At 34.8% G+C, this 26537-nt stretch overlaps 1 protein-coding gene across 4 annotated transcripts in view; it reads right to left on the bottom strand.

Annotated features, from left to right (window-relative positions):
- Positions 1–1760: 1760 nt before the first annotated feature.
- TOGARAM1 (TOG array regulator of axonemal microtubules 1) overlaps positions 1761–26537 on the bottom strand; it is a 78448-nt gene continuing 53671 nt past the window's right edge. For 2 of the 4 annotated variants that reach the window (XM_019983739.2, XM_019983742.2), the window contains 10 exons: positions 23689–23860; positions 17545–17650; positions 17015–17250; positions 16455–16613; positions 13538–13664; positions 11088–11206; positions 8859–9048; positions 6454–6673; positions 3505–3591; positions 1761–2897 (listed from right to left, as the gene is read on the bottom strand). In XM_019983739.2, coding sequence (XP_019839298.2) covers positions 2644–2897; positions 3505–3591; positions 6454–6673; positions 8859–9048; positions 11088–11206; positions 13538–13664; positions 16455–16613; positions 17015–17250; positions 17545–17650; positions 23689–23860 — 1670 coding nt within the window. In that variant the 3' untranslated portion in view covers positions 1761–2643. The remainder of the gene's footprint in view (positions 2898–3504; positions 3592–6453; positions 6674–8858; positions 9049–11087; positions 11207–13537; positions 13665–16454; positions 16614–17014; positions 17251–17544; positions 17651–23688; positions 23861–26537) is intronic. The other 2 variants (XM_019983740.2, XM_019983743.2) reach the window with 2 other exon arrangements.

The raw sequence follows: 26537 nt of genomic DNA, 5'->3' as shown, positions 1-26537 counted from the left end.
CTTCCATTTCTTCTCATCTTCCTTCTAGTCATATCACTACCTTCCTAAGCACTTTGATTTTCTCTCTTTATTTTCTCTTTACCTTTAATTTCAGATTTTATGCAATTTAAATTTTATTACACAGGCAATACATGTTGCTCATTTCTGAAAAAAATAAAAATTGCAGAATAGTACACTGAAAAAATTAACTTTTTATCCAAAGATTACCATTATTCTCATATTGGTGTATACAATTCCAGTTCTGTCTTATGTGTGTGTCTATTCAATAAATAGAGACACTGTATGCATGTAATTAGGCTTTTCCTTTTAACATATTGTGAACACTGTCCTGTGGTTAACATTTTAAATAAATATATGCTATGGATTCTGTTGGGTAAACATGCCATTTAAATTCTTTTATTTTTTGATTTGCAGTGCTGGTGGGGTTCGACTTTATCACTATCACAGCTTGTAAAAAAAATTCCTTTACTTCATTTACACCTTCAGCTTTTCTTTAGTTCTATCAGTTCCATCAGTCTCCAATTCTTTTTGACTTCCAGATTGGTAACAGTACTTGGCAATAGAATGCTAGACTTCTGCATGCTCAGTATCAAGTTGCTAATATAGAGAAAAATATTTAAAGTGTGGGGCTCTGTTATGGCTATTTTATTTATAACAAAAACACACAGATTGCATGATGTTTCCACATTATTAATAGTCATATACTTACTGTAATTTTTTCAATGCAAAATTCAAAGTCTTATCTACTGAAAATAATGGATGACTAAGTTTATGTATATAGTAGTGCTCTTCTTTGGCCTCAAATCTAAAATTTACCTTCAATAGATCCAACAATCAGTGTAACTTTAGTAGGCACATTTTCAATGAAACAAGGGCAATGGTCAAAATTAATAAAACTTAGAATCTATAACTATTTTAAGTATCATAAAGGGTGAAGCAAAATTTAATGGTGATTTCAGAGTTACAAGTGAAGTCAAAAGTCTAGGCCAGGTGCTCTGGCAAACTATGTCAGAGGCCCAGGCTAAGAACTTTTTAATATTTCTAAAGGATTGTTTAAAAAAAAAAAACAGCAAAACAAAGAATATGCCACAATCTGTGTGGCTTACAAAACCAAAAATATTTATTTTCTGGTGTTTTACAGAAAATGTTTGCTAACTTTCGACCTAAATAATAGGCATATAATAAAATACATTTAGAAGAAAATGAATTTTAGATGTTTGTAATTTTAAAAGTGTATATAAATACAGGAAAAGTAGCCACATGTTTACTCTCCTTTCAGATTAGCTTCAAACTTTTTTTTTTTTACTGTTGTGCTCAGAAATTACAGATAAAGAACCACAATTTAAAAAGTAGCCAAATACATTACAAATGTATACATTTGTTAATGACACAAGAAGTGAAAAAGAATAAAGACAGTCTACAATTGTAATAAAGTGATCTTAAACTACAACATAAAATCACAGAATTTTAGAGCAAAATGGAACCTGAAAAATCATCTAGTCTAGTCTTCACAGGTCAGAGATGAGAAAACCGAGGCCTGTATCTGGCAAGTGGCTTGCGCAAGTTCACACAGAGAATTTTCCGTAAAATTGTAACTATAACCCAGGTCTACTGTTAGGTCAATAGAGATAGGTCAAAATTGCATCAAGTATAACAGGTGAAGGTGATAGGTCAATACCTGTATAGATCAATACCTAATATATGTATTTCCCATTTTAATATACATTGAAGTTGAAAAAATAGGACACCTCTCACACATCTACAGAAATAAATCCTTTTATTATATAACATTCCTTTTCTTTTTTAAGATGCATACAGTACTTGTAGCCCAAGAATTCTGAGAAAAGCTAGAGAAGACCTGGCACTATACTTGAGAATTATACAACTGGGCAGCAAAATAACACCTTTATAAATGTCAGGACATATAGAAATAAAATTTAGTGTTTGCACACAAAAATAGGGAAGTTACATTCAACACGTTTTCTTAAACGTGCATTTAATGTTTAAATGTTTTCTAAAACTTTGGTCATCATGCTTTATTATAACTTGTAAAATTTCACAATTATGTAGATGATTAAACCCAACTGGTAAGCAAATATTTCACTTAACACAGCAGCAAAAGCAAGCTAATACTGCACAATCATATTAGCAGACTGATTTCAGAAATACATGTTTTTCACAAATAGCACATAAAACATAGTTTGTGATAACATAGTTCAATGACTTTTCTTCCACTTCATTAAACAAGGCTGAGTAATGAGACATAGCAAAACATGATTACATAACAAAAAGTATATTTTTAATTAAAAGTCTAATTGTACATATAGGGCAACAAATTGCAGTTTCTACAGAATAGTGCAAATAAGCGGGACTTTTCTCAAAAATATTAAAATTGGATTCACTCCACATGCCTCAGATTTCATGAGCATTAGATTATATTATTTTAGATTTTTGCGTGATGGGTGCAAGTGATAGGGTTGATGTAGGACACATGTGTACTCACAGGCTGCAAATAAAAATAGTTATTGACTTAATTACTGGATGAGAAGCGCAGGCACTGAAAACCTCACTTTAACAAACTTCCATTTGTCATCATGTAAACAGTTTTGTTCATCATATTTCATCAAAGACTCATAATTCATTTTAAATTGTCATATCAAGCAATTCTTCTAAACTCTTTTTTATATGTGATGGTTGAGATGCAGCCTGATTTAACAGATTCTGACCCATCTGTGTAAAAAGTGCTTTTGATAATTTAGCTGTGGCTGTTCGTATATTTCCTCCAGCTCCAGGCAAAGAGCCACTATTTGTCATGTTCCCTAAGAGATGCCATAAAACAACCAACACTTTCTGTTCTGTTGCATGGGGCTTCCTTTGATAAAGTTCCATAACAATATCTGAAACACAAAAATAATAAACAGTGAGGTTTAAAAAAAAAAAATTCAAGTTCTGACAATTAAAAAGCATATAAAATAAACTAGGCTTCTTCCCTGACATGTGTGCTAAAATGTTCAGCATCTTAAAAAAAGTAAGGCCAGAAACTTTGCTCCCAAAGATTGGGATCTTCAAGTATTAGAAATCTATATATGACAGGCAAAAGCAGTAAAAATAGAAATCAAACCAAAAATTCATCTCAATGTTTTCCAAATGTAGTTTAATCAAGACATATACATTTTAAACTCCTGGACCTTTCATTAAACACAATTTGAAACAGCAGTTTTCTGTATGTACCAATATTTGATTTTAATATCTTTTATTGATCCTATTTATTTCTCCTAACAAGATTTTTTTACTGGGGGGAAAAAGGAATAAAATTCTTTTGAAGAAAATTTTTGGGGTAAAAGTCTTAAAAGGTCTTTTTACAGATCATTATACAATTTATTTCTACTTCATAGATAATGATATTGAACTTGGTAGCTATCCTAAAATTGAGTTGAAATGCCCATCAGTGTATCCTTAATCAATCAACTATTTCTTAAGAAATAACAATTTAAAAATTTTTACCAGCAAGCTTTTCAGTCATATCCTGTTTTGCCTTTCCATTTAAAAACTGGGCTTTTGTGCAAAATGGCTGTAGAAGTAAGTAATTATCTAAACAAAAAGAATAACACAGAGACACATTTTTAAGCAGTTATAAAAATCTTATTTATTTTCCATTACATAGCATTGAAAGGAAAAAAATCATGTAAATGAATGAAAATGTGTTAGAAAGATTTAATCTACATAGTTAACAACTTTAAAAAATTCTCTATAAACCTTAATACAGTAATATTCTTAAAGCAAATAAAAAGTAAAAATATCTCACAGAATATTAAAGGAGCTACCATATGGTATAAAAAAGAAAAAGAACTACCTATCTCCTAGGCATCTTATTCCAAATGATAGTATATAGGTTTATCAAAAAAGAAAAAGAAATGAAGAATTGAAATTTTGGGATAGTTTTTACCTTCACTGATTTTTTTTCAAATTTTTAATTTTATAGTTTCACAGGAAATATCAAAGATAGTACAGATAGGCCTGTGTACTTTCACCCAAATTACATCTTTCATAATTATAGTATACACCAAAACAAGGAATCTGGCATTAGTACAGTATGTGTATATAGTTCTATGCCATTTTATCACATGTGCAGATCTGTGAAACTATCACTACAGTTAAGATACAGAACTACTGTATCACCACAAAGACCTATAGCTATACATATACTGACTCCTCCTAAACTGCTGTTAAACCCTGATAGCCACTAATGTGCTTTCCATCTCTGCAAATTTGTCATTTTGAAAAAGTTATACACATGGAATCCTATAGCAGGTGACCTTTTGGGGCTGGCTTTTTTCTCTCAGCATAATGACCTTGAGATCCATCCAAACTGTTCCATGTGTCTATAACCCATTTCTTTCTACTGCTAAGTATTTTATGGTATGGATATATCAAGTTTTTTCACCATTAACCCACTGAACTCTACTTAGGCAATTGACAGTCTGGGGCTATTACAAACAAAGCTGCTATGAACAATCATGTACGGGTTTTTGCATGAACATAATATTTTACTGCTCTGGAATAAAGGCCTAGGAAAACAACTGATAGGTAAGTGCATGCTTAGTTTTTTTAAGAAACAGCCCAACAATTTTCTAAAGTGGCTATGATTTTTTATTTACATTCTCACCAGCAATGTATCAGATCCAGTTTCTCTGCACCTTGTTAGCATTTGGTGTTGTCACTATTTTTAATTTTAGCTGTTCTAATACTTGCTATGAACTCAATGTTTGCATGCCCCACCCAAACTTATACCTTGAAACCCAATCCCCAATGTGATGGTGTTTGAAAATGGGGCTTTGGGGGAGGAAATTAGGTCATGAAGGTGGAGCCTTCATCAGTGAGATTAGTGCCTTCATAAAAGAGGTTCCAAGAGCTCCCGTCCCTTCCACCATGTGAGAACACAGCCAGAAGATGGCCACTTATAAACCAGGAAGAGGGCCCTCACCCAACAACAAATCTGTTGATGCTTTGATCATGGACTTCCCAGGCTTCAAGAACTGTGAGAAATAAGTATGTGTTGTTTTTAAGTCATCCAAGCTGTGGTAGTTTAACTACCCAAAAAGACTAATACACTTGCATAACGATCATGGTCTTAATTTGTATTTATGTTTCCTTAGTGACTGGTAATGTTACACGTCTTTTCATGTGTTTATTTTCCATCCATATAAATGTTTCCTTCATGTCCTTTGCCCATTTTCTAAATAGGGTTTTGTTTTTTTTTTTAATGTTGAGTTTTAAGAATTCTTTCTTTCTCTCGCATTCTCTTAGCTGCACTATGTGGCTTGTGGGATCTTAGTTTCCTGACCAGGGATCAAACTTGGACTCCTTGCAGTGGAAGTGCCAGCAATTTCCCACAAGTTCTTTATATATTCTGAAAGTCAAAGTTGCTCAGTTGTGTCCAACTCTTTGTGACCCCATGGACTGTAGCCCGCCATGCTCCTCTGTCCATGGAATTCTCCAGGCAAGACTATTGGAGTGGGTAGCCATTTCCTTCTCCAGGGATCTTCCTGACCCAGGAATCGAGCTGGGGTCTCCTGCACTGCAGGCGGATTTTTTTTTTATCAGCTTAGCTACCAGGGAAACCCCTTATATATTCTAGATAAGCATATGTATCAGATACGTGGTTTGCAAATATTTTCTGCAAATCTGTAGTTTGTCTGGAAGGATAGTTGGAATGATGGCATCATAGAGGACGACTTGTCCAGTTAGTTACAAGCTAAACTACAGACACATGGTTCTAGGATGGAGACCACATAGCATCCTAAACAGGTGCCGAAGCAACCTAAACTTGAACTGTTTACGAAATTCTAGAAAAGAGAGTCCAGGATGGGACACTTAAAAACTACATTTATTTCACTATCTATTTGGACTTATTTTTGTAACACAAAAATAAATATTTTGACCTAAAAAAATAAAAAGTCTTTTGCAAAGTAAATGTGAAGTAAACCTGATAACCACTACGTTACACAAATGGGATGCAAAGGAAATGCTTTAAATTTTGATGACGTTCAGTTTATGGACTTTATATAGATCATACTTTTAATGCCACGCTAACAACTCTTCACCAAGCCTAAGTTCTAAGGATTTTCTCATATATTCTATAAGTTATACAGTTAAATCTTCCATTGAAATCTATGATCCATTTTGAGTTAACTTGGTATCAGATGTGATGTTGAGGTAGAAAAATAAGAATTGAAAAGTTAAAAATAAAGGTAGAGAAAGTCAGTTTAATGGAATGGTATTTAATCACTAAAAATAATTAAAACTGCTACTGAGAAAACTTTAAAAATTTTATCGCAACATTAAGTGACAAAAACTGAATAGCTAGGATTTTGGCATTTTAGAAAATGTGTAGAATGAAGAAGCACAAAAGTAAAGCCAAAATAATCTGAATGCCAAAGTAAGATTTCTTACCTACGTGCTGACTCAGTGCCTGAACAACATTGGTGGCAGCAGCATAGATGCCTGGATTCTTGGAATTCAGATTGTTATCTACTATTGCTGGGATTAGCATGTTGATTATAGGAGATAAGTTGTCTCTGAGCAAAGGAATCATTTTGTGCATTGTTTCTAGAGCCACCAGGTTTACTTTACTATTGGAATCATGAAGCCGAGATTTAAAAGCATCAAAGATCTGAAAGTAAATTGGTAAATTAAAGTGAACTAATGTTGATATCTATTATATTTAAATTCCTAATGGCATTTCATAGTATTCATCCTACTAAAGCATAAATGTACTATTTAAAAACACACACACACATCTCATTTAACTTGGACTGAGATAACAGGAACTTCATAAAAATTTGGATGCTAGTGTCCAATCTTCTTACAGCAAAAAGAGAAGACTTCAAAATCCACCTAAAAAGAGATCCTAAAATCTCTAAATTAAGGTTGAGAAATTTGGTTCAATAAAAAATGCTGTTTTCTGAAATGTGTAGGTTAGTTTAGCTAACTTTAAGAACTTAGACGTTTCTATTCTTATCTCTATTTGTAACAGAAGTAGACATGTAGGTTTTACTACAGAGATTTGACCTAGTTTCAGATTTAAGTTTTTATTAGTACCTCTTAACCTGAGTACTTAAACAATAGAGCCTTCCTCTTCTAATTCTTAGCTTTTGTAAATTCAAGATATAATGAAGTAAATGCTGAGCAATTTAACTATGTCAGGTGAGGAAAGAGCTATTCTGTGAGAATGAGACTATTAACTAATAATCCATGATATATATCATATATAAGTGTTACTATTAGTCACTCAGTCGTGTCTGACTCTTTGCAACCCCATGGGCTGTAGCCTGCCAGGCTTCTCAGTCCATGGAACTCTTCAGGCAAGAATAATGGAGTAGGTTACCAGTAGAATTTAATGACTAAATTACTAATGGAATTGACTGAACCAAATTCTGAGGAAGCATAAGTAATCTATGCTCTCGTACCACTAACATTTATTACTATTTCCCTTTCTATTGCTTCTAGTCTTCCTATATAAGTTATAAAATATACAAATGCATATTTATAAATATATATTAACATAATATATAAAATTAGCACAAGCAGACTTCTAATTTACATATGAAACTTTCATTATTTATTCCTAAGTAATATCAAGTCAGGCTGGATGAAGCACAAGTTGGAATCAAGATTGCTGGGAGAAATATCAATAACCTCAGATACACAGATGATACCACCCGTATGGCAGAAAGTGAAGAGGAACTAAAGGGACTCTTGACGAAGGTGAAAGAGGAGCATGAAAAAGCTGGCTAAAACTCAACGTGCAAAAAACAAGATCATGGCATTCGGTCCCATCACTTCATGGCAAATAGATGAGGAAACAATAGAAACAGTGAGAGACTTTATTTTTGGGGGTTCCAAAATCACTGCAGATAGTAACTGCAACCATGAAATTAAAAGATGCTTGTTCCTTGGAAGAAAAGCTATGACCAACCTAGAGAGCTTATTAAAAAGCAGAGACATTACTTTGGTGACAAAAGTCCATCTAGTCAAAGCTATGATTTTTTCCAGTAGTCATGTATGGATGTGAGAGCTGGACCATAAAGAAAGCTGAACACGGAAGAATTGATGCTTTTGAACTGTGGTGTTGAGAAGACTTTTGAGATCCAACTAGTCAATCTAAAGGAACTCAGTCCTGAATATTCATTGGAAAGACTGATGCTGAAGCTGAAACTCCAATACTTTGGCCACCTGATGCAGAGAACTGACTCATTGGAAAAGACCCTGATGCTGGGAAAGATGGAAGGCAGGAGGAGAAGGGGATGACAGAGGATGAGATGGTTGGATGGCATCATCAACTCGATGGACATGAGTTTGAGCAAGCTCTGGGAGTTGGTGATGGACAGGGAAGCCTGGAGTGCTGCAGTCCACGGGGCTGCAGAGAGTCGGACAGAACTGAGCGACTGAACTGAACTGAATATCAAGTCTCTTAAATGCCCTGGTTTTTAAAATACTGATTGATTCACTCAATTTATTTTTTTTTTTTGGCCCCATTGCATGGCTTTTGGGGATTGCAGTTCCCCAACCAGGGACTGAACCTGGGTTATGAGTGAAGGTCTAGAATCCTAACCATTAGGCCACCAAGGGACTCTCTTACTCAACATATATATTTACTGACTGCCAGGTTCTGAGAACTCTGAGATTATAAAGTTTTCAAGGAGTCACCATCTAGTGGGAGGAATCAAAACTTTTCTCTAAGTTTTAACACTTTAAAGTAATATATATATGTAATATTAAGAAATAAGACAATTATTATACTGATGAACTTTATTAACTATGGATTGAACATGAAAATTAATTTTGATGGTCCTTACCTTCACAATGTTTCCAACAACAAGCTCTTGATTGTTTTCTGTATCTGATAAAAGCTGCTTAATCCCATTAATACGATCACGAAAATCTTTTGCATTTAATAAACCTGTTATGACTTTAATGTACTCAGCACTTTCTAAGGAATTTCGGGGAACTGATTTTCTGGTGATTTCACGAATTTCAGTTACCTCTCTAAAGTGAAACAAAGGTAAAACAAACATAATAATTATCATGTATTCACTTTTTAAAAATTCACAAAATAACCCATAGCCACAATACTTGTGTTGGGGGTCCCTAATATCTCTGCTGGGTTTGGTAATTTGCTGGGACGACTCATAGATTCAGCATGTAGTTTTACTCATGGTCAATGGCAACCCACTCCAGTACTATTGCCTGGAAAATCCAATGGACGGAGGAGCCTGGTAGGCTGCAGTCCATGGGGTCGCTAGAGTCGGACACAACTGATTGACTTCACTTTCACTCTTCACTTTCATGCATTGGAGAAGGAAATGGCAACCCACTCCAGTGTTCTTGCTTGGAGAATCCCAGGGACGGGGGAGCCTGGTGGGCTGCCATCTATGGGGTCACACAGAGTGGGACATGACTGAAGCGACTTAGCAGCAGCAGCAGCAAGATTTATTATAGGAGAAGGATATAAAGCAAAATCAGCAAAAGGAAAAGGTGCATGGGGTCAAAGTCTGGAAGAAACTAGATGCAAGCCTCCAAGGGTCCTTTTCCAGTGGAGTCACACAGTATAAACTTAATTCCTCCTTAATTAATAAACTTAATTAATAAACTTAATTCCTCCTCCTTAATTCCTTAATTGCAACAAACTGTGACAATACATGTCAAATGTTGTCTACCAAAGAAGCTTAGAGGTGCGGTACCCAGGATTTTTAATGGGGAGTTGTTCACGATTGGTCCTTTGCCTGGGACATACCAAAATTCCCAAGTTCCAGGAATAAGGCAGTTCTTCACACTGTTTGCCCAAATAACAGAGGCACAGTAAACTACTCTTACCAGTTAGAGAATGGTGGGGAATCCTCCTGAAATCCTAGTTACCCGATGCTAGCTAAAGGCGGCGAACCTCTCAAGCTGAACTTGAGAGGTTCTGGAAGCAACCTAGTTATATCTCTGTTCTGGAAGCAACCTAGTTCCTATAGTATTTTATTTCTCTCTAAAGAACTGTTTTAACATTTCTTGCAAAGAAAATCCAATGGCAACAAATTGCCTCATTTTTTGTCTAAGCAAGTCTTTGTTTCTCCTACACTTTTTTCCTTCCAGTTTTATCGAGATATAACTGAAATATGGCACTGTGTAAAGTCTAAGGTATACAAAGACTTGGTTTACATATTTAATGACGTGATTATCACAATAACTTTAGTGAACATCCATTATCTCATATAGGTGCAAAATTAAAGAAATAGGAAAAACTTTTAATAAATAACTTTTATTTGTTTTGAGGACTCAGGACATACTCTCTTCACTTTTATATAAAACATACAGTAGCATTATATTCAGGGCATATAGTACTCTCCTCTGTGAACTATACTTTGAAGAGCAAGGCTCCAAAACTCTACGGATTTTTATTTTTTATAAAATTTATTATTCAAAGATATACAAACACGGAAAATATGAAAGATACCTATGCATCGACTCATAATTTTTAAAGTAATGTTTAAAACATATTTTAAAATACACCAAAGAGATCATAATACTTCTGAAAGATTTTTAAAAACTATATAATCAATCTATTAAATACTGCCTAATAGTTTAAACAGGTTACACCATTACATATACAATTATATTTAAAAAAATTTTAACAGTATTTCTTTTTTTGGTTGACGGTTATTATAGGTGATTGGTTACACTCTTTTAATGCTTGTATTTCATACAGTTTTTTCTCCCTTAACCATAATTATGTATTACTTTTATAACCAAGGGGGGAAGTAAAGGCTATAAATTGAAAAAAAATTAAAGAGTTGTCCAGGACAGGCCTAATATTGACAAGTTCAATAACACTAAAGTTTTACTAAAGTTTAGTTCACATAAAAGCAAGGTGCTGTGAATAAATAATTGCCTTGTTAAATCAAATTATCTCATATTTTCTAAGTCCTTACCAACTTTCATTAAATTTTGACAAACAACTCTGGAATAGTTCATGAAAACATTCAAATGAGACTACCATGAGACTAAATGAGACTATCATCAGTAGGGAGTAATGATTCTACCTTTCAGCTGAATTGAAAGCATCCCTAGAAACAGATGACGACCTTGTGTTTCCAACACTGCCGGTATGAGATCGTCTTCCTTTTGCTGAAGGAGTATCTAGCGGTATCTCTCCCAAACCCTATAAGTAAAGAGAGGCAGTGCAATAAAAGTCTTAAAACTAGTAAAAGTGAAATTAACTTGGACAATGTAATTTTCATAGCAGTCATTGCTGATCTCTCATGACTGAATGCATTTTAATAATCTGCGATATTTATGCTTTAAAGGGTATCAGATATATAAATTACCTTGTAATTAGTAGTAAATTAACAAAATATGTGCCCAACACCAGCAAGTGATACTGACTTGGTAAAACTGTTTAAAATGCAAAACCTCAGATCTATATTTTGTAACTACTCTTCTTAAAGCTTAAAATCTATAAAAATAAATCATGAATTTATATAGAAAATATGAATATATCACATAAACAATGAATTCCTATGCAATACCAGTATGGGAATAAACATTTAAATATGAATTAATTAAAATTTATTTTTTCTGATACTTGTACTTGAAATAACTCACAGATATAATCAGCCTCATTTTAGTAAGATAATTTTTTACATGGTTATTTTGATAAATTCTATATGAATTAAGCTGAAATCTCATACCAATAGGAAGAAAAAATGCCCTAAAATGTTTATCACCACACATATTTGAAGTAGTATCCCTTCAAAAATGAATCTTGTATCTAAGTTGACCAGAGAGGAATAACATAAATTACCACAGAAAAATTCCACATCATTAAACTAAGCACATTTTTGCAAAAATTAATACGTAAATAGGCTACATTTTTTTCTTTTACTAAACAAAAATGTATATTGAGCGGGTAACTATATGAAAGGGGCTTCCCTGATGGCTCAGTGGCAAAGAATCCACCTGCCAATGCAGAAGACGCAAGTTTGACCCCTGTGTTGGGAAGGTCCTCCGGGGAAGGAAATGGCAACCTACTCCAGTATTTCTGCCTGGGAAATCCCATGGACAGAGGAGCTTGGTGGACTACAGTCCATGGGGTCACAAAAGAGTTGAACATGACTTAGTGACTAAACAACAATTACATGAAAAGTAGGTCTATTTGTTTTCCCATCTTAAAAGGAAGTCAACTCCATTCATTTTCATTATCTTATAGGTAACAAAATGTGCAGGGAATTTTATTCTTGTTGTGTTCCCAATGCTAAAAAGAATTGATTTTCTTTAGACATATATAATTTTATTTATTTATTTACTGGCTGTGCTGGGTCATCAGCACTCCTTGGGCTGTTCTCTAGTTGTGGTGAGTAGGGGCTACTCTCTGGTTGCAGTGTGCGGGCTTCTCACTGTGGTGGATTCTCTTGCTGTGGTGCACAGGCTCTAGGCAAGTGGGCTTCAGTAGTTGTGGCAGGGAGGCTCAGTATTTGCAGCTCCTGGGCTCTAGAGCACAGGCTCAATGGTTGTGACGCTTGGGCTTATCAGCCTGGGCTGAGTTGCTCCGTGGGATGGTCCCAGATTGGATCAGGGATTGAACCATGTCTCCTACGTTGGTAGGTGGATTTTTTACTATTGAGCCACCAGGGAAACCCAAGAATCAATTTTCTTTTAGAACGGTTGACTTTACACTTTTGAAAAGGGCTCTGGCCTAATATTACTATTGATAGACTCCCCGACCCTGTCTTTTGTCCTTAAGAAAAATAAAAAATAATACAACAAAAACAAAACAAAAAAATAAGAAAAAATAACAAGTACAAAAAACAAAAACAAAACAAAAAATAAAAGCTCTTTGTTTTGGGGGGAACACGATCAACCCATTCAGAAAGTTTATAATCTTTAGCAATATAGAATGGATAATTATAAATTGATCACTCTTTTATTGTTAAGAAACTCAAAGGTAAGAAGAATAACATTACCAACTCTTGGGTTACTTTATAAGGCACTTTTCACATTTCATTTCACTTGACAGTCCCTCAGTTACTCATTTACATACATTTTTGAATACTCATTATCTACAAGGACATATAAGACATGGGGCTTCCCCTCAAGGAACTCCTTTATCAACAATGTGGTAGAAGCTCTAACAGTGGAACGTACAAGGAAAATAAAGAACTAAGTGTAATAAACATTATCCTCATTTTATAAAAACAATAAAGAAATGATATGTGCAAGATTATATAATTGCTACTTCTCAAGTTGTGATTCAAACACAAGTCTTGTAATTCCAATAAGCCACACTACTACATTCTACCTAATATCAACCTTCTATTCAATAAACATTTACACTATGAATGTCTCCTCAGTACTACAGTTGTTGAAATGCTACTGTAGATCTATTCTGAATGGTTAACAGAAATAAACAAGTAATTATTTCTATCCTTTACCTTCCTCAGCAAATGAACATTGCTTTTAAAGTCGTGTTATAAAATAAATTTCTTCTACATACCTTTTGCCGTAAGCTTTTAACAGATTCCTTAATATATGGCAAATCTTTAGATAGCACGTACTTTTCAAGCATTTTATCAAAGTTAGGATGACACATCATGAGGAAAAGCATCTTTCGGCCATAATACCTATGGATATTTAAGAAATATGTGAAATGATTCTATAAATCTTAACAAGCCTAAGTTTCTGTCCTTAGATTTAATTTTTTTCCCCCAGTAGAAAAAAAACCTATCAACATCAAGATTATCATCCCTATATTAAATAAGCCACTGAAATATAGCTGCAGTAACTGGATTAGAGAGTATAGCATTCTCCTGCCACCCATCTTTAAAAAAACATAGCTTCAAATCTTTTAGCTATATGTCACAGAGAGTCAAAAGCTATGACTATTTTTCAGGCACCCAAGGATCCACATAAAGACTGGCATTTGGCAGAACTGTGAGTTAAAAGAAGTGTTTGTCCTGACTTCCTTGTCTGGTGACCTTTTGCTGCTCACAGACTGGCCAGATATTCTGGCCTAAGTCAACCCAAGATTCTGTATTTCTGACTCTCTCTCTTTTCTTCTTCCTGCCAAAACGTACCTGGGCTTCAATTCTTCAAAAACCTATTCTTTGCTATCTAAAATACATCCAAAGTTAGCTGGTAAATTGTGGCTGATACATTAATGAAATGTCTAATGTTCTCCAAAACTAGGTGTTTTTTTAAATGCTACATTAGTTTTAACATAATTCTTTTGGGATAATACCCTAAGCCAGGATATCATTATAATGGTAAATGATGTGGTGGAAGTGCATACTGGAGATTATTTTTCGACAGGGGGGTCTTGTATTACCTCATAAAACTGTATTCTTCTTCTTCCTGGAGACTTGACCCTAAAATAATTACAATTATACCTTTACCTACAACTTGGAATGTATGATACTAGAAGAACCAGAGAAGGCAAAGCTTTTGTGGGGGAGATGTAGAAGATGATCTCAGAATCATTTATATCAACTAGATTTGTTCAAATGTAATGAAATTACAAAAGGGAGGTAATATCAGAGAATAAAAATTAGTTTTCTTGCCCCACAACCAGAATAAGGTTAACACCCAGATAAATAGCTCCTAATTAGTTATAGTTTCAAAGCTGACTCTAACTTTTATCCCAGAATGGTAAGGACTGCAGGTCTACCATAGACTGTAATGATATGTGAATGGCTAAAACAAACAAAGGAGCAAGCAAAAGACAAAAAATGTAAGAAACACTATAACTGGAAAGTTGTCATTATTCTGTAATTTTAAAACTTTAAATAAGAATCTAAGAAATGACAAAATGGATTAGAAGAATTACTATGCCATTAAGGAAAAGTTAAAATGTAAAAAAAACAACTATTGTAAATTTTATTTTGTTTCTAACTAGTCTATTATGATCCAACCCTCCTTAATTGTTTTGAACTTTACTGAGGTATGTACAACTTCTAAAATGGTTACCCCAAAGATATCTTGCTCTAATTCCTACAATTTGTGAATATACGAGATGTAACTTCCAGGATTATGTTATATTTAATGGTACAGCTGATTTTAAGATAGGGAGATGATCTGGGTGGACCTAAGTGAATCACATGAGCCCTTAAATGCACAGAGCTTTCTGTAGCTGGTAGAAGAAAAAGAAGTCAAAGAAATTCCAAGCATGAGAGGGATTCGCCTTGTTGCTGCTGGCTTGAAGATGGAGGTGGGCTGCATGAGAAGGAATTCGGGTGGACAGAAAGGAGCTGAGAAGAGATCCCGGCTGAGAGCCAGCAAGGGAATGGTAACCTCTGTCCAATAATCACAAGAAACTGAATTCAGCCAACAAGCTGAGTTTGCAAGCAGATTCTTCTACAGTGCAAGAGCCCTGCACTTGTTACCACCTTGATATCAGCCTTATGAAACGCTAAGCAGAAAACCCAATTGAGCATGCCAGACTTCTAACCTAAAAATGGTAAGCTAAAAGAGCCTGTGTTGCCTTAAATCACTATGTTTGTGGTTATTTGTTATGCAGTAATATTAAATGAATATATTTAGTTTCTATAATATTTTTTTGACATGACTTCCACAAGCTTAACTGTAGATACTTAAAGTAATGAACATCTCTGTCTTAAAATGTTAAAGTTTGATGTCCTTCTTTTCTTTTTAGTTTCCACAAAGTCAAGGTCCTACCTTCTTCATTTAATCTGAGTTCACATATAACTGCCAAAATTTTTACATTCTGTATGGGACATTATAAACATTTAGTCAAACCTTACTAATTTTATAGATGAAACAGAGGCTAACAGAGGTTAAGTAACTTGCTAAGGGCTGACAGTGGCTCGAGCTAGGAATTGAACCTAAGCTTCTGATTACATCCAAACTTCTGTTAGCATTACAGCTATAGTACCATCCATTCCTTAATTACTGTTATCCTTCTCTGACCATTCTTAACCTTCATAAAATTGTTCTTTGAGTACAAGACAGCAATCAAGAATTCATGGAATTTTCTAAGTGCACATATCTCATGCTAATCAGTTTGCTTCCTGTATTCTTCCTGATTTTACCTGACTACTTGGAAATACATCATTTTCCCCTAAATGCATTTACCTTATATCTGCCCACAATGAATTTCTTCTGCCACTTTTCTGCCCACTTATATAGTCTTGTACGGTTTTCATGCAGATCATCCCTGGGACATGGCATCTTACTACCCAGAAGTATGTAGTGTCATTTGTAAATTTGGAGAATTCACTGTGCACTCCCTCAAGGTCATTTATAAATCAGTCAAAAAAGATCATACCCCAGCACCAATCTGTGGGGGTCCCACTTCTCCATTTAGAAAAATGTTTATTCTTCTTCAACCTTTGTTTCTACATTTAAGCCCTTGTAGTAAATAAGAGACCCAACAAATATTATTAGCAGCTACTCACCTGGTTTCTGGTGAGCTGTCCTGAGCAAATTTAGCAGCAGCGGGTAATATACGGTCAGCCATATCCTTTGTTCCAGATAAAACACGCTCTGGTTCCATAAATTCTACCACATCTGATAAATGCTGGGCAGCACATCTTCTTACTGCAATGTGTAAGTGGCTAGAGGAAACATGGTCAATTACAATAGAGTTGATAAACTATTTTCCAAAGATATACCTTAAAAATTAAATGATTACTCCTAAGCCTCAGCCATCATCGTTGTAGGCTAAAATGACAAATTATTTACATTAGCTATCTCTTCCAAGAAGTTAAAAACAAAAGTTATAATCACTGACATTTATTTAGCTCCAGATCTATGAAGGTTAGGAACACTATTAAAACAACAATATTATTGTCTTCTGTATGCTTAGTACCTAATCTGACTTTTACCACAAAGGAATTATTTAATACATGTTTTCTGACTGAAATAACATTGAAATTTGCACTTTTCCCGTATACCCCAGATTATAAACAACTGCATTTTTAGTTTAAGGACATGTCCAGATTATTTTGAACATTACCTTTGTCCTCCGTTGATAAGAGAAACAACCGCACGTGCGGGAGTTACATTAGTGATCATAGCTCTTAATGCCTTGTCAACATCTTCTCTTATAAATGTATTTGATTCTCCTGACTTCTGCAATAAAACTTTTACGGTATTATCTAGTTCTTGATCCATGCTCTTTTTCAGGTGAGTAAAAAGATCACTTAAACAGACCACAGCAGCACGAGAAACTCCAGAGCGTAAATTTTTTACCTAAAAAAAATTTCCAAAATGTACATTTTGCTGAAATTCTGAAAGAAAATCAGTAATAATGACCTTAAAGCCAAATTTATTGTCAAAGCAACATGCATTAGTATGTATATTATGTCTTTAAAAGAAAAATCAACATTTTATAAATTTTTTTAAATGTTGCAAAGTAAGGCATGAGGTACTTTACATACAAGCCTACTGATTTCATTTAGTACAGTTTTTCAAGGTCAAGTAAATATGGCATGTTTATATTTTGTTATCCAAACACTCCTTAACTCAGCTGAAAAATAAGTTTACCTCTTGAACTACTGCAAAATTTGTTTCATGCAACTTTGTGTTCAGTATTTCAGAATGAAAAGCAGCTAAACATCTAATAAAGTTCAGTCCCTCAATTTTCTTCTCCCTGTGAGAAAAAGAAACAAACAACAAAACCATGTATTAAATGGGGCTCCACTGGAACAGGATCTCAGATTTCTTCTTCTTTTGTGAGTATGGATTATTGCCAATGAGGAGACCCTGTCTATCTTCCCTTATCATGCAGGAAGCTCAAATAAAAGATACGGAAAGTTTTATTTACTCCCATAGTTCTACTCCTGATTCAAAACACCATTCAAAACCACTGCTGACAGTCGAGTTAAGCATATGCTTTGTCAATAAAAAGGAACATTTCTCCACTACTAAGCATGTCATATTCTTTTTAGAGAATAGAAAGGAATGGAATGGCAAATGTGAGGGAAGCAATGAAACGAAAATGGAAGGAGATTAAATAACTAGCCATAATTTTGTTGGTGATCCAAGAGCAGAAAAACATTTATGGTTATGTAACTCGTATTTCTTTTTCATGATCTTACCTAATGAGACAGATGAAGGGTAGGTGAATGCTAACCAGAGAGTAGATTTAAGTGGGATAGAGACATTACATTTCAAACTTGATGGTTTCCATTGTAATTATTTGAAAAATGTAAGCTGAGTTTCCTTAGTTGGTAATACTGATAGTGGTTACTTTTTTAAGCATTTAAATCCCTTGAATAAGTTATGGGATAACAGGGAGAAAAGACTCAAGATTTCAAGGTGGCAAGAGTAAATCTATTTAGCAGATGCCTGGTTCAAGATTTTCATTTTTTGGATAAGCATAAAGCTGTTACAATTACCATTCAGATGCATAAACAACCAGATTCTAAACATAAATAATAGAAAGTGGAGTCAAGAGTGAGGAAGGCAGAAAAATTAAGAAAGAGTGGCTGAAATTTTTCCAAATTTGATCAAAGCTCTAAATTCTCAGATCCAAGAACAAATCCTAAACGGGATAACCACAAAAAAACACAAAATGGAACATTATTATCAAATTACTAAAAAGACTGTTAAAGGGAATATTCTTAAAAACAGCCATAGGAAAAAAGGGCAAATTACATACAGCAGAACAAAGATAACAACGATAAAAGGCTTTAGGCCAGAAATGTACAAGCCAGAAAACACTGAATACAATTTAAGTGCTAAAGAGAAACCAACAACAACCAAAAAAATCAACTTAAGAAGGAATATACAAAGCTTAAACTATACTTGGAGATTTTAAAAGCCCAGTAACTGATAGAAAAAATAAACAAGAAACCAGTAAGTATACAGGAAATTTAAGACTTTCAACCACCACCAAGCAACTTGATCTTCCTAACATTGATAGAACACTACAACCAACACCAGAACGCAGACTGTTTTTCCAAGTTCACGTGAAACATTTATCTGCGTCGTTCTGGTATCAGAGTACTGCTGACGGCAAAGAAGGACAGGAAGCACACCAGCTTCTTCAATGTTCTAGAAGTTTGTGTAAAATTGATTTCTTCCTTAAATGTTTGATATAATTCATTAGTGAAACTACCCAAGCATGAAGTTTTCTTTGTGGCAAAGAAATTCAAATTCAATTTCCTCAAGAGATATTAGGTAATACAGATTATCTGTATCTTTTTGAGTGAGTTTTGGTAGATTGTGTCTTTCCAAAAATCTGTCCATTTTACTAAGCTGTCAAATTTATGGGCCTAAAGCTATTTATCATATTCCTTTATTATTTATTTTTTCCCTTCATTATTTATTTAATAGCTGTATGATCAGTAGTGATATTCCTTCTCTCTTTCCTGATGTAGGAATTTGTTTCTTCTCTTTTTTTCTTCATCAGTCTGACTAAAAGGTTTACCAATTATATTTATCTTCTCCAAGAGACTGCTTTTATTTTCATTTGTATTCCCAATTGTTTGTTTTCTATTTCATTGATTTCCATTACATTCTTTATTATTTTCTTTCTTTGCTTATTTTGGGCTTCATTTGCATTTCAGTTTCCGGTGAAACCTGAGGTCACTGATATAAAACTTTTCATCTTTTAGAATTATAGGGCTATAAATTCTCCTCTAATTTAGCTGTATCCCACAAATTTTGTCTCATTTTTTAATTTCATTAAATTCAAAATGCTAATTTTCCATTCTTAGAGCCATGGATGATTAGTAAGTATGATACTTAGTTTCCAAATATTTAGAGATTTTTCAGGTATTTTTCTAACTTCTAATTTAATTCCACTGTGGTCAGAGAACAAACCTTGCATAATCTGAAACCTTTTAAATTATTTGTTTTATGTTTCAGAACACAGTCTTTCTCAGTAAAGACCCTTCTGGACTTGAAAAGAATGAATTCTGTTGTTTTACCTGAAGTATTCTATAAATGTCACAGGTCAAGTTGAAATTCTTCTATATCCTTACTGATTTTCTTTCTTCTAGTTCTATCAATTAATGAGAGGATTGTTTGAGTTCCAACTATAATTGTGGATTTGTTTATTTCTCTGCAGTTCTACCAGTAGTTGCTTAATATATTCTGAAGCTCCAGTATATGATAAATAAATGTTTAGGACGGCCATGTCTTCTTGCTGAATTAACTCCCTTATCAATATAAAATGGCCCTCTTTATTCATGATGTGATAGACAGAATTCTAAATGAGTCTAATGATAAATGTCTAATGACAGTCTAAATGATAAGACAGAAGTCTAAACCTTGCTTCCTGCCCCTAGTATACATGACCTGAATAATACCCTCCCCTTAAGGGTGAATATGATGGGCTATTACTTCCCTCGATCATGTTACATTATATGGCAAAAGGGATTTTGCAAGTCTCCCTACAGTTCACCAATCCTCTGTTCATGTCTTTCCTCCAGCTTCTCTAACATAATGTATTAGAATTATAACTATAGTTAAAATAATTTCTTTGTCTAGCAATTCTATAATCTATAGCAACAGTTAGTAACAGACTGGTTCCAAATCGGGAAAGGAGTAGGTCAAGGCTGTTTGTTGTCACCCTGCTTATTTAACTTATATGCAGAGTACATCATGTGAAATGCTGGGCTGGATGAAGCACAAGCTGGAATCAAGATTGCCAGGAGAAATATCAATAACCTCAGATATGCAGATGATACCACATTAATGGCAGAAAGTGAAGAAGAACTAAAGAACCTCTTGATAAAAGTGAATGAGGAGAGTGAAAAAGTTGGCTTAAAACTCAACATTCAGGAAACTAAGATCATGGCATCCAGTTCCATCACTTCATAGCAAATAGATGGGGAGACAATGGAAACAGTGACAGAATTTATTTTTGGGGGCTCCAAAATCACTGCAGATGGTGACTGCAGCCATGAAATTAAAAGATGCTTGCTCCTTGGAAGAAAAGTTATGACCAACCTAGACAGCTTATTAAAAAGCAGAGACATTACTGTACCAACAAAGATGCATCTAGTCAAAGCTATGGTTTTTCCAGTAGTCTTGTACGGATGTGAGAGTTGGACTATAAAGAAAGGTAAGAGCCAAAGAATTGATGCATTTGAATTGTGGTGTTGGAGAAGACTCTTGAGAGTCCCTTGGACTGCAAGGAGATCAAACCAGTCCTTCCTAAAGGAAATCAGTCCTGAATATTCATTGGAAGAACTGATGCTGAAACTCCAATACTCTGGAGAGTATTGGACCAAAGAACCGACTCATTGGAAAAGATCCTGATGCTGGGAAAGACTGAAGGCGGGAGAAGGGGATGACAGAGGATGAGATGGTTGGATGCCATCACCAACGTGATAGACGTGAGTTTGAGTAAGCTCCACGAGTTGGTGATGAACAGGGAAGCCTGGTGTGCTGCAGTCCACGGGGTTGCAAAGAGTCAGATACTACTGAGTGACTGAACTGACCTGATACCATTTTTGGATTAGTTTCCATTGTTTTCTTTGTCTCCCCTCTCATTATGGGTTGTATTTTCCTGTCTCTTTGCATGCCTGGTAATTTGTTACCAGATGCCAGGCACTGTGAATTTTTATCTTAGATATTTTTATATTCCTATAAATATCCTTAGCTTTGTTATGAGATATAGTTATTTGGAAAGTCTGATCCTCTCAGGTCTTGCTTCTATGTTCTGTTTGGTGGAACAAAGTCAGTCTTTAGCCTAGGGTTTATGCATTACATAGATGAAGCAAAACTCTTTGGACTATTGTACAATGCCATGTAACTTGTAAGGTTTTCCACTCTGCTGGTGGGGAAAGAAAAGTATTCTTGGCCTTGTATATGCTCCAGGGATTGTTCTTTGTAACTTTTATAAGTGTTTCTTGTTCTGGCTTGACCAATACTCAGCTAAACATTCGAGAGTAATTCTCTGAAGGATCCTAGAGTTCTTTAAGAAGCTATATCCTCCTCTGGCATTCTGGCTACAAGCTCTAGCTATCTTGGCCTCCCCAAACTCCCAGTTTCATCTCCATTTCTGCTGATATGTACATGGCTTTCCCCTCCCTAAGCTGTGATTTGAAAACTCTGCAGGAAGATAGCAAGGGCAGTTATAGGGATCAACTTCTTTGTTTCTTAGGGATCACTGTCTTTCACTGCCTGGTGAACAATATTCTCAAAACCACTGCTTCATGTATTTTGTATGATTTCTTTAGTTCTTTCTAATGTGAAGGCAAATCTAATACCTGTTAATCCATCTTGGCAAGAAGTGGAAGTTTAATAGTTCTACTTTAGACATATTAAATTTAAAATGTCTACTGTAATCCAAGTGGAAGTGTCAAGTAGAAGCTTAGAGCTTATAAGCTTAGAGCTCAAGAAGATACCAGGAATTCAGATATGCATTTATGAGAAATCAGAGTGTGGGTGGAATTTAAAGCTATGAAGCTGAATGAGATCATTTAAGAAAGGGATTGGCAAACTATGACTCACTGACCAAATCTGGCCCCGTCAGAGTTTTCTTCTATAAGTCAAATTTTTATAAGTAAAGTTCATTTAAGCACAGCCATCCCCATTTGTTTTCATAATGTCCAAGGCTGATTTTTATTATGACAGCAACGTTGAGTAGCTGCAACAGAGACATGTGGCCTGCAAAGTCTAAAATATTTTACTGTCTGGCTCTTTATAGGAAAAGATTGCCAGCCTGGATCCTTGAAATGAATGTAAATAGAGAATGTCAGTGGATTAAATTCTGGAGCACTCCTCAATACTGAAATCAAACAGAACACCAATAAGCACTAAGTACTGAAGCAGGAAAAGAACCAAGATAAGCTCACACATAGTATCAAAGACCCAATGCAGTCAAAAGAAAAATTAATTAATTAAAAAAAAAAGGGGGGAGTGTCAACTGTATTACAAATGATGCTGAGAGGCTAAGTATGATGACAGTAAGTGACTAGTGTAGATTTAGCAAATGGTTATTTTTGCAGTTTTAGTGAAGCTAAGTGACGGTCGAGGAGGGGAGGGTTGAAAGTCAATTAAAGAAGGCTGAGAAGAGAACAAGAGGTGAAAAAGTAGACAAATGAACTTGCATTTTTAAGGTCTTTTGCTAACAAGTGAGGAGAAAAGAAATGTGAAAATGTGAAGAAGGTGTGCAGTTTAGGAAGGATTTTTAAAAAGAAGAAATATCATGGCACATTTTTATGCTGATGAATATGATCGAGGACAAAAAGCAAAACTGATGATGAGGTGCACACTGAGGATGAAGACCGACTGAAGGAACACAGGAGGAAATGGGACAGAGCAGCCAGTACATGCTCCAGCTGAAGCAAGTGGATGCCACTGTCTTTCTGTTTGCCTTGATTTACTGGCTGGGCTGGCTGGGTAGCTATGCAGCCGTGGCAGAAACAGAGTAAGTATTCTCAAGACTTCTGTAGAATATATTTCACAGAGAAACACTTGGAGAAATGATGAGATTTGTACTTAATACCGAAAGCTTAACAAAGCTAAACTATATCCTTATAATACATGTCATAAGTGTTAATATAGCACTCTATGAGGCCCAGAGTTCAGCTATTAATTATAAGTTGGGAAAAACCCAGACTGCCTAAGAAAGAACGTAAGTAATCATTTCTACGACTATTATAATAGGAAATGTGTCAATTTATAAAAAATAATTTCAGCAAACTTTTGGGACAGGGATGGTTAACTCACCAATCCTCATCAGCTAAAAGCCTCAGAGCTTCTGTCAGTGCTACTTCGGGTTTGGAAAATGGCCGTAGTTCTGATGAATCCATTATTTCTGGACTATGAGTGACAGAGGGCATCCTTTCTTTATACTGTGGAATGGCTCCAGGAGATGCTTCATCTAGAACAAAGAAACATACTAAATAAAGTGTAAACTCACTCTGATACAAAGGGGTACAAATAGTACTCTGACCATGGAGTCTACAAATATTTCTTATAGAAACTTATATTAGATTGTTGTTGTTGTCATTTAGTCGCTAAGTTGTGTCTGACTCTTTTGAGATCTCATGGACTATAACCCGCCAGGCTCCTCTGTTCCATGGGGTCTTCCAGGCAAGAACACTAGACTGGGTTGACATTTCCTTCTGCCGGGGATATCTTCCTGACCCAGGGATCGAACCCTGCATTGCAGGTGGATTCTTTACTGCTGAGCCAGTGGGGAAGCCCCAACTATTAGTTCAGTCTCCAACAAAACTGTAATACCTGATATCAAAATTATTTAAAAACTTATTTTTTATAAATAAAACTATTAAATTACATTAGTATAAATGTTTAAGTGGTTTTGCAGTCATGAGTCATACAACAAAGTTTGGCCTTAAGAGCTATCAATAAAAGTTGGTAAGAAGAATATGATCCCATTTTGTAAAAAAAAAGTGGATGCATACCTAATTTACCATACAACTGATAACAGAAATAAAGCTTCATAACAACTGTGTATAAATTACAAGTTTTGCTATTGGTACAGCATTAAGGTATACTAAAAATCCTAAGATCATATGTAGTAGCATGATCAATGGTTCTTCCACAATCAAACATTTACCACCCATTTTCCAGATATAAGGCATTGTGCTAGATACTGAGGAAGTAAGTGCCCAGGGCAATGCCTACCACAAAGGCACTGAGCACTGTAAGACACATGTAGTGAGGGTGTCAGAAAGAAAAAAAATCAAAAAGATAAAATAGGATGTGTAATGGCTTTTGTAAGTGGGTAGAGATTAGTTATTTTTTCATGTTAAAAGAGTTTTTTTTGGCTACACTACATGGCATATGGGATCTTAGATCTCCGACCAGGGATTGAACCTGCATACCCATCATTGGAAGCACTGATTCTTAACCACTGGACAACCAGGGAAGTCCCTAAAGAGATATTTAAATACTTCATATTCAGGTCAGATCAGATCAGTCGCTCAGTCATGTCCGACTCTTTGCGACCCCATGAATCGCAGCACGCCAGGCCTCCCTGTCCATCACCAACTCCCGGAGTTCACTCAGACTCACGTCCATCGAGTCAGTGATGCCATCCAGCCATCTCATCCTCTGTCGTCCCCTTCTCCTCCTGCCCCCAATCCCTCCCAGCATCAGAGTCTTGTTGTGACAAATGCTTTACAAACTTTACATTTAATTCTCTCAATAAAGGTGTGATATGTATTCTCATTATCTCCAATTTGCAGCCAAAAATATAACTGAGTTTTACAGAGACTAAGAAATGTATTCAAAGTCTCAATGCTAATAATGAGTGGCAAAGGTAGGATTTTCATCTAGGCCTACAATTGCTCTTGATTTTATATAAAGAGGTCTAAGAAAGAATTTGTGCTTTCCAAACTTTATCACACACCAGATAAGAAGATGCATCCCAAAAGATGAATATATTATTTTGGATTACTGTAGTGATAAATGAGTACCAATTTTTGTTTGAGTAAATCATATCTGAAGAAAATTACATGACAATTAATGAATATAATAAGTAGACCTCAATAATTTTTTTGATAGTTCAGATGCACCCTCATTAGATTTCATAAATAAGATTTGTATGTATTAAAAAAAAAAAAAACCTTTGGAATTTTATAACCCAGAAAGAACAGCAAATTCAAAACAGCACCACTAACTATCATTTATTGAACTCCTGCCTGCATTGTGCTAAATGCTTCATTTATATCATCTCACTTGATTCATTTGACAACCCTATGTGATGGTTATTATTATTATCCTGTATTACAGGTGAAAAAACTGTTGCTAAAGTTTTAAGGACTCCCTCTCTGTATCTATTTTACTTTCATTCTCAAGTGAGAATAATTCATTAGGAAGGGATGCATATATAATATCAAATTATCAACCTCGGCATTATATGACAATTTCTATTGTTTTTACCTGGAAAAAAAGAGAAACAAAACAAAACAAATATTACTCTGGAAACAGAGGTGTACAGAACATCAATCTAAAGCAGTGTTGGCCAGGCTAGGGGCTTTGTTTTGTTTCTTAAACTTCCTTTCTTGCAGACTGATACTTTTATAAAATACAATAAAAGTGTTATGACAACAGTCTCTAAAAGGTTGTTCTCACTTTCTGTATTTATCTTGTAAGCATACTCTTCTGTTCAAATAATATAAGGGTAACTTCAGGGAAGCACTCTCCTTATACTTCTTAGAAATAAAACCTGTAAAGCCTACATTATAGGTGAAAAATCACAAAATTAGTTGATGTCTCTAGAATGAATATGCAACAATTTGTGGTTTGTTACTATTTATATTATTTGTTATATTTGTACTTCCATTCCTACTTTGAACTATTGGCTTAGATAAGAAGTTTTGTGGATTTTTCTCCCCCTAGATTTTATGACGGTAATAGTGAAATTATTTGAGAATGCTGAAAATTCAAATTTCAAATAATTATATATTATATATAACTATTATATATAGTTAATTATATGTTACTGAGTCATTCAAATTTCAGTATGATAGTTCAACATATTCCATTATTAGTCATGTATCACCCTCAGTTAAACCTCAGTACAGTAGTTTTTGAGTATTATGAGTTAA

Source organism: Bos indicus, chromosome 21, assembly GCF_029378745.1.
Source record: "Bos indicus isolate NIAB-ARS_2022 breed Sahiwal x Tharparkar chromosome 21, NIAB-ARS_B.indTharparkar_mat_pri_1.0, whole genome shotgun sequence".
Lineage (NCBI taxonomy): Eukaryota > Metazoa > Chordata > Mammalia > Artiodactyla > Bovidae > Bos > Bos indicus.
This window is presented reverse-complemented; position numbering and strand designations above follow the sequence as displayed.